At 39.6% G+C, this 9,726-nt stretch overlaps 1 protein-coding gene across 9 annotated transcripts in view; it reads right to left on the reverse strand.

Moving 5' to 3' along the window:
- The window catches only part of macf1a (microtubule actin crosslinking factor 1a), a 604,319-nt gene extending 597,922 nt beyond the window's left edge, over positions 1–6,397 (reverse strand). For 2 of the 9 annotated variants that reach the window (XM_043717779.1, XM_043717772.1), the window contains exon 1: positions 5,695–6,393. In XM_043717779.1, the coding sequence (XP_043573714.1) occupies positions 5,695–5,857 (163 nt within the window). In that variant the 5' untranslated portion in view covers positions 5,858–6,393. Of the gene's footprint in view, positions 1–5,694 lie in introns of all 9 variants that reach the window. The other 7 variants (XM_043717785.1, XM_043717783.1, XM_043717782.1 and 4 more) reach the window with 5 other exon arrangements.
- Between the last annotated feature and the right edge of the window lie 3,329 nt (positions 6,398–9,726).

Consider the following 9,726-nt stretch of genomic DNA (forward strand, 5'->3'; position numbering starts at 1 on the left):
AACAACACACCATTCTGCTTTTTCTCTGCTGGCCACAGAAACGTCTGTCTGTACCTCTGACTACAGTATCCCCTAACACAATTGATCTCTTGGAAGCCGATGTACCCCTCATTGCATTAGAGCCAGTCTCAATACCAGAAACTTGGCTGTTTATGCTACGTTCCCCTGAGAATCCATCATCCCCTACATTTTCCAAAGTAGCATACCTGTTTGAAATGGGTATATCCACAAAGAACTCCTGCTCTAGTTGCCTACCTCTCTTACCCTTCCTGGAGTTAACCCATCTATGTGACTGTATCTGAGACCTTCCCCCCTTTCTATAACTGCATTCCAAAGATTTGACATTTACCACTTAGAAGAATATGGGCATGGAATACAACCAGCACCCAAAGATAACACATCATCCTAACTTAGAAACTTATTGCAGTTCTTCACCATCATTGGTTTCAAAATATTGGAACTCCATACCTAACAGTTCTATTGGTGTCCTTACACCAAATGGACTTCAAGAATACAAGAACAGACTTCACCACCACTACCTTTTCATAGGCTATGAGAGATTGACAATATATATTGCCTTGGTGACAACACTGATAACCCATGAATAAAGAAAATATTGTGTTTTGACATGAAAAGAGACTATACCTTTACTTTGGGTATAGCTATTAGCATGTGTGAGAGTAGAAATGTCAGACTGAATATCAAATCACATGGAACTTAAGCCTATCTCTCTAGTATTCCTAATAGGATATCATCTCTTACCATCTTCTGCATATAGTCATGTTCCATCAAGTCTGTTTTTATTCACTCACAAGAGCATAGATCTCACATTGCTAAAATATGACGATGGTGATCAGATTTATGCAATGGAAATGGATGATGAGAGCCTGAATTAAAAACAAGTGATGATAAACCACAAGACCAGGCTCAGCAATACAAACTGAGGTGGTGAAATTATCTGAATTGAAGCACAGCAGTGGAAGGGTCCAGCTAGTGATGGGCTTAAAGGTATACTTAGGCACTGAACCAGAGAATGGGAAAGCCTGTGCAGAAGCTAAATAAAGAGTGAGAGAAGGCTCAATGCAGCATACACAGTTAGCAACAGAAAGAAATCAAGTGGCCACAGTAAATAATGTATTACAGAAAGGAACACTTGGAAATAAAGGAACATGTATGGTTCAAGCCATGAAGGATTTCAACCAGTTGGAAGCTAATTTAGCCAGTTCTATAGACAGTCATGAGTGTAAAGTAAGACTGGGGTAAGGCTGCAGCAGCAGCAGAGAAAATTAATCATAGACAGCAGCAATCTATTGGAGTTCCAGCACAAGGAGACACAAAGATGAACTCCACCTGAAGCATATGATAAACCCACAGCAAAACTTTGACTTTCCTGGCACCATAGACTGCAGTACAAATTTTGATACATAAATATGAAAGTAAATAACAGAGAAACGAGTTATTAAATTGGATACCACAATAAAACTATTGATTGTTTTAGATGTTACATCATTGTTGAGACTAGGAATTCTCAGATCATCCTGCATTAAAATTTAGGGCTTGGCAAATTCAAGAACTAGAGTAGGGAGCTAAATGTATACTACACTTCTTTACATGGAAGAGATTATGAAGACTATAGAGTGAAAGGAAGCAGATTCTTTCATGTAACTTTATTTCATTTTTTTCTAAAAATCTAAATTTCTTGATCACACATTAAAATCATGAGTGTTGTACCTACCTAATTCAAAATGCAATGTTATAATTTGAAAGTTAGTGAATTAGTTGGCTTTTACGACAATACAACAACTTTATTTGGTGCTGGTGTACAAATGTGCATATATTTTGACGATCCAATGCAATAATCTTCAGGATTCCATACATGTTTATAATACCTAATTGTTGGCTGGTGCCTTGTAGTGTTATGGAGTCATTGAGATATACAGCACAGAAACAGACCCTTTGGTCTAACTTGTTCATGCTGACAAGAAATAAATAAATCTAGTCCCATTTGCCAGCATTTGGCCCATAACCCTCTGATCCCTTCCTATTCATGTATCCATCCAGATGCCTTTTAAACGTTGTAATTGTACCAGCCTCCACCACAGCATGGATATATAGCAGATTTGCCAGTTTATGTAATTAATTACAGGATTATTGACTAGTATTTGATATTACAGTATTATTATTTTGTATTTTACAATGCAAGATTGATAATTAATCCTAGATGTTAAATTTTTGATAATTACTTTGCATTTATATGATAGAAATATTGGCTGATTAGTGAGTCTTGAGAAGATTTGTAGCTCAGGTTGAGGTTCAGGTTGTAGGTTTGCTCACTGAGCTGGAAGGTTCATTTCCAGACGTTTTGTCACCCTACTAGGTAACATCTTCAGTGGGCCTCCAGGCAAAGCACTGTACATGATTCCTGCTTTCTATTTATATGTTTGGGTTTCTTTGGGATGGTGATGTCATTTCCTGGGGTGATGTCATTTCCTGCTCTTTTTCTCAGGGGGTGGTAGATGAGGTCTAACTCGATGTGTTTGTTCATAGAGTTCCAGTTGCTTCTAGGAATTCTTGTGCATGTCCCTGTTTGGCTTGTCCTAAGATGGATGTGTTGTCCCAGTCAAAGTGGTGTCCTTCCTTCTCTGTATGTAAGGATACTAGTGAGAGAGGGTCATATCATTTTGTGGCTAGTTGATGTTCATGTATCCTGGTGACTAGGTTTCTACCTGTTTGTCCAAACTAGCCACCATTGGTTGAATATTCGTATTCCATATTGCTGACTGACATTTTCTTTTACTGGATTATGAACTAGTGATTTGTGTTGCATTTGTTCATCTTTTGTGGAATTATTAGCTAGTGTTTTCCATTGCAGGATGAATGCAGGTTTTTTAATAGAATAAATGACTGAGTTTTTGGTGAAGTGGTGGTGAGGGTTGATGAGGACAATATGTTTGATGTGGTATAAATAGACAACAGAAGGGGTTCTATAAAATGCCATATGACAGGCTTAATTGACGCACATGTAATAACAGAGACAGTGCAACATGGGTCTGAAATTGAATGAATGACATGAAACAGAATAGTGTTGCATGATTTTTTTCCACACAGGAGAAAGTTTGAAATGAAGTTCCCCAAGATTTGTTTGATTCATTGATTTATTTATTGTCACTTGTACCGAAGTACAGTGAAAAGTTTTGTTTATGAGCAGTACAGTAGATCATAATAAGTAAGGATGTGCAAAACAAAAGGTTTAGATGGAAGCATGCAGTACCTACAAGACAGATCAGCATGAGCAAGATCAGCATTATTTGAGACTACAGAGTCCATTCAATAGTCTAATAATGACCAGGAAGAAGGTGCCCCTGAACCAACTGGTGCATGTGTTCAGGCTTCTGTATCTTTTGCCTGACAACGGAAGAGGTTGTAGAGATTATTACCAGGGTGTGAAGGCTCTTTGATGATGTTGGCAGCCTTTCTGTGGCAGCAAGCCTTATAAAGGGAGTCCATGGGTGGAAGGTTGGCTCCCGTGATGCCTTAGGCTGTGGACACCACCCTCTGTAGTTTTCTGATTTATTGCATTTCCTAATCTACATTATTAATCTGTACTTGGATGTGCAGATCACAATTTCAAAAGTTGTAGTTGACATATGAATGTTAAGATTTGGAATGCAGAGATTCAGGATGTGGTGGAGGCAGTTTCAATTACGGCTTTGAAAAGGGAATTGGATAATCATTTGAAGAGAAAAACTGCGGTGCTTTGTGGAAAGGACACGGAAGTGGGAATAGCTAAATTTTTTAGACAAAGAGTCTGCAAGGACAGAATGGACCAAATTTCCTCTCTTCATGTTGCATTTCTATGATTCCATTCTATGATCTATGATTATGAAATTACTGATTGAGATCTTTTACATTTTGGGAATATTGGCCATTTTTATATTATAGGGTCTTTTTCATTCCAGGCTAATTGTTTAAGAGTGTTGTAATAGAGAATTACTGGCTCTTATTTTGTACTGCAGTATAGTATATTTGGCTTTTATAATACAAGATTATTGTCTAGTATTTCATAATACAAATTTGGCTCTTCTTCTGTATTACAACATTGCTCACTGGCTTATTACCTGACAAGATAATTAGTTGTTTTATAATGACAAAATATTGATTGCTGTTTAACAAAGCAAAATAATAGGCTGATTCAGGTTTGCTGGACTATTAAAAATACCATACACACGACTGACGGTTTAAATATCAACATTACTGAAGGACTTTATCTTTTAAAACAGTCTTTCAAATGTCAGTATTATTAGTTAGTCTTTTTTCTAAACTCTCTTCAGGATTTTTGGACGATATCGGTTATTTTAGGATTGCCAGTGGTATTTTTAGGATTGCATCACGTTTTGAGAATTTATAGTTGGTGATACATTTTTTCAGGACTGCTTGCAGTTTTTCATCTGACACACCCAAGTGTCGATTGCTTTTTAGAATGGAGGCTTTTGGCTGGTTTTTCACAATTTTGGATTACAGACTCTTATGTTATTCACGATTCACTGGTGTTTTACATTGTAGCCAGCAGCCGGAGTCCCTGGTGTTGGTTGATGTTTAAATGATCACGATTACGATTTAGTGATTTTGATTTTATTATCCCTAGCAGGTTTTCACGTGGCACGCCTCTGCATAGAGGAAATCTGACCACAGGGGCTACTGGAGGTTTCATATATTGAAATAGCTTTGTGTTATCAACCAGAAATACCAGATACTCCATACATCCGGATTGATGTTCACATTGAGAAATGTATGATGCCTTTTAAATCAGATTACTTTATACATAATATATACACATTCGAAATGCTAATGTTTAATTTCTTGGAACTAGCAGCATTTTGTTTCTATGTCACGCCTACATGTTGGAGAAGATGGTAGTATCAGGATTGATGGTGGAGCTTTCATTTGTAACACTTCAGAAACACCACTAGAAATGCAAAGTACTCCTCCGTGGGCGGAACCATAGCAACCAAGACACCAGCTACTCCCATCTTCTGAGTCCGTTTAAATCACGGATATCGGAAGGTGATGTCATTCAATAGAATTGAAGCATTATTTAGCAATCCATGAAGAAAAAAAATGGGATTTTCTATCATAAATTCCAGATAAACTCGTCCTATCTGTTGAAAAGCTGAGAGTGACAGGAACTAGTCATAGGCGGTTGCAATAGCAGGAGTGGTCCCCAGCTTTCTGATCTGTCACTGGGCTTTCTCCAATAGAGTGAGGAGACCGAGCAGAAGGAATCCACCCAGAACTTCAGGCTAGGAGATGGTTAATCCATACAATACAAATAGACTCAACCGGGTGATCATATTTCTGACTGAAATGTTAATTTCACTCAAACATTAGGACACTCAGGATGTGAATTAGACCATTAATAAGGAAATAATCCGCAACTCGACTGGTTGGTATTGGGCGAACACAAGCGCCCGTTTGTAAAAAGCGCACATGTGCTACAAGCATCCTTCCCCCTTGCTTGTTGCTTTGTTCTTTAATATTTGATCGATATGTAGTTACCCCCCCAATTGATGACATTTCCTTCACAACATTCTTTATCAGTAAATGGTTTGAAATCTATGGAGTGGTTTGAGAGCCCGGGCTGCGCGCAGCTCTCTGTCTCTCTCAATCCACATACTGTTCAAAGAGATTTCTTACCAGCCACTCTGACTACAGCTCTCTCCGCGGGGTCCAGCACCGACTCCTGGCTTTGCCTCTTGGACCTCTGATGTTTGGAAAGATTCCAGGGTAAAGTATCCCCCGGACACGGGGACAAGCTTCCCGATCTCTCGCTCACACTCTCTTCGTCTGAAGAAGACATCAGGAGAAATGTCGTTTTCTTCTTCTCTCAGCCTCTCTCACACACAAAGATTGGAGAGCAGAGCAACACTTCACCGTGTCGTATCTGAGGGGTGGCTCACTTCAAATGTTAAGTGGGAGAGGGGAGGTGGTGGTGAGTGAGCACAGAAACGTCCTGCTTTCAACCTGCTGGAGTGGCAGGTTCTTGCCGTGAGCTGGCGGCTGCTGTGACTGACTCCAGTTGTTTCCGGTGAACACTGAGCTGACCCTGTGACTCCGCAAATGGCTGTCACTAAATCACCGCCGGTCGCAATTCTCTCAGAACAGTCAATCCGACCTTGCAATATTTCCTTCGAATAATTGCTTTGCACTGTCTCTGGTTACCCAGCAGGGTGCTGAGATGAAGACACACCTGGAGGAATTTCTGATTTTTTTTTTCCCCTCTCTCTTTTTTTGGATTTCTTGGCGTTGCCTCCCTCCCTTCCAAACGCTCTCTGCTCTTCCAATTCGCGGAGTGAGAGAGCAAAGGGGAGATTACCGCCAACAGCAATATAAACACGGATTATCTTCACACACTATAACCTCAGACTGATCCACCATGCCTGCTCACAAGCCGGATTGGTCCAGCCGAGCGGGTTTACTAAATCATTCTTCATCTCCTGCTTTGTATTTTACTGCAATAAAATAATTCCATTTAGTAAAGGAAAACATCAGGCATTGGATTTTTTTTTAAAAATATGATTTTAATTAGGTTATTCCGCTGAATAACCTAATTTTTTAGTCAGATTAGTTTTGATCTAAAATAAACTTTAAATGCTTTCACGCTATTATGTCTGTATGATTTCTGTATTCCCAAATGGTCTGCTTTAGTAGTCCCCTATCTACCCATACAGGAAATTATTCAGTTAGGAATGTTATGAACACCCGAATTTCCTGCCCTGGTAATATACTGTATTAAGAATGACACTGAACTCCCATTTTTTTTAAAAAACGCCTTCTCTATATAACTCCCCTCCTTCTAAAAATAATCATTTGCAGAAAAAAAAGAGAATGTAGATTGTATGGAGTTGACTGCTTATTTTATTTTTGACGTGATGATAATTTCATCTTGAATTCAATGATTTGGTTGAATTGAATTTGCATTCCGCCCCTGCACTCCTCATTTGAACGGGGCGGTCTTTTCATGTGACAGGAGCCTGCGTTTCCAGGAAGAAACTCCCCCTCTCAACCAATGAACGGAGTCGAAACCCTCAAAGAGCTCGCTCAGCGGGATCTCCCCTGCTAACCTCCAATCATTTGGAATCATTATTACTAGAGACATATCAAATAGGAGCATGTGTAGGCCATTCGGCCTTTGACAAATGCTCCACCATTCAATATGATCATGGATGATCATCTATCCAAGTTAGTTCACCGCCCCTTTCCTGCCACAAACCCTTTGATCCATTTGCACTAAGAATATATCTAACTCCTTCTTGAAAGCATTCAACGTCTTATTTTCAATCTGTTTGTGAAAGAATTCCACAGGTTGGCCATTCTCTGAATGAAGAAATTTCACCTCATCTCAGTCGGAAATGGCCTACCCTGTTTTCTTAGACTGTGACCCCTAGTTCGGGAGGAGACAATTGTACAGGATTGTCAGAAATACTGTGTGAGGCAGTTGTACAGTCAGGACAGTGAGTAGGCAAAAAACTGAGATTTGTAGTCAGAATACTAAATTCGTTGAGGTAAGATGGACAGATCACATAACCCAATCTGCTCTATTGGTTCCAGTTTCACCAAGCAAGATCTTCTATTGTAAATTGATAAGTAATTTGTCAAAATATGTGGATGTTATTCCTGTTATTCCGATTACACTCTAACAATTACAAATCATTTTTCCAGTATTATTTAGCGTTTTACTGGACAGGTAGTGCTGATTCAGGACATTTGTATAATGCAAAGAATATTTCTAAATTACCGTAGGGCTGCTCTCTCATTAGAGAGAGACAACAGTTGGTGGCTCAACATGAGGGTCACCATATCTCAGGCAAAGGGAGAAGCCGAGAAGGAAGTAACTTCATGGTAATCTCAACTGGTGCAGGAAGTGAACCCATAATGTCAAGATCACTCTACATTAATGTCCAGCCAATTTTATACCTCCAGCCTCTTGTATATTCTAAAATTTACTATTGGTAGCTGTTGTTTCGGCTGTTTAGGCCAGAAACACCGTAATTCCCATTTGCTCATTTCCACATTCTTTTTCTTCTAGTGTTCCTCTTTATTGCTGACTTTCAACTAAAAGTTTCATCCTTTTTCTAATAGCCAGAGGCAATATTTGGTTAGTTTTTGATCTTCATCAAATCATCTTTTGTGAAATTATCTGCAGCATGTTACAAATACTTCATTGATGCACATCATTATATTGTTGACTAACAACACAGCATAAACAGAAGAAAATTCAAGTTTACCAGGAATGTTGAAACAATCTTTGGAACCAGACTTTCTGCAGAAACTTCTGTTGTTTACATTGTTTAATTCTCAGAAGTTTTAAACTCGGCAGCCTTAAAACACATAAAGGTAGATAAATCCCTGGCATCCAATCAAGTGTATCCCAAGACACCATGGGAAGCTCAGGAAGAAATTGCAGGGCCCTTAGCAAAAATATTTGTATCATTGACAGCCATGGGTAAGGTACCTGAAAACTGGAGATTGGCTAATGTGGTGCCCTCATTTAAGAAAGGCTGCAAGGAAAAGCTAGGGAACTGCAGATAGGTTCAACATGCATTTGGAAAGGCAAGGACTGAATAGGGATAGTCAACATGGTTTGTGCACAGGAAATTGTGTTTCACAAATTTGATAGAGTTTTATGAAAAGATGACCATAAAGGTTGGTGAAGGCAGAGTGATAGATTTTGTCGACATGGTCTTTAGCAAGGCCTCCGACAAGGTACTGCATAGTAGATTGGTCAGTATGGTTAGATTACATGGGATCCAGGGATGGCTAGCCAGTTGGATACAAAATTGGCTTGACAGTAGAAGACAGAGGGTGGTGGCTGAGGGTTATTTTTCAGACTGGAGGCCTATGACCAGCGGTGTGCTGCAAAAATTGGTGCTGGGTCCACTGCTGTTCGTCATTTATATAAACAATTTGAATAGGAGGCATAGTTCGTAAGTTTGCAGCTGACACCAATATTAGTGGTGTAGCAGACAATGAAGAAGGTTATTTAAAAATACAACAGGATCTTGATCAACTGGGCCAGTGGGCTGAGGAATGGCAGATGGCATTCAGTGCAGATAAGTGCGAGGTGTTGCATTTTGGTAAGTCAAACCAGGGGAGGACTTCACACAATTAATGATAGGGCTGGGGGAGTGTTGTTGAACTGTGAGACCTAACGGTGCAGATACATAGTTCCTTGAAAATGATGTTACACATAGACAGGGTGGTGAAGAAGGCATTTGGCATGCTTGCCTTAATCATCAGAGCGTTGATTATAGGAGTTGGGATGTCATGCTATGACATTGGTAAAGTGTGGTGCTGGAAAAGCAGCCGATCAGGCAACATCCAAGGAGCAGGAGAGTCGACGTTTCAAGCATAAGCTCTTCATCAGGAGTTCCTGCACCACACTTTTCGACTCTGATTTCCAGTATCTGCAGTCCTCACTTCCTCCAAGGCATTGGTAAGGCCACATTTGGAGTACTGTGTACAATTCTGGTCACCCTGCTATAGGAAGAATGTTATTAAACTGGAAAGGGTGCAAAAAAATTACAAGGATGTTACCAAGACTAGAAGGTTTGAGTTATAAGGAGAGGTTCGATAGGCTGGGATTGTTTCCCTAGAACATTGACGGCTGAGAGGTGACCTTATAGATGTTTATAAAATCATGAGAAGCATAGATAAGACAAATAGCCA

The sequence above is a fragment of the Chiloscyllium plagiosum genome, chromosome 27, assembly GCF_004010195.1.
Source record: "Chiloscyllium plagiosum isolate BGI_BamShark_2017 chromosome 27, ASM401019v2, whole genome shotgun sequence".
In the NCBI taxonomy this organism is placed as follows: domain Eukaryota; kingdom Metazoa; phylum Chordata; class Chondrichthyes; order Orectolobiformes; family Hemiscylliidae; genus Chiloscyllium; species Chiloscyllium plagiosum.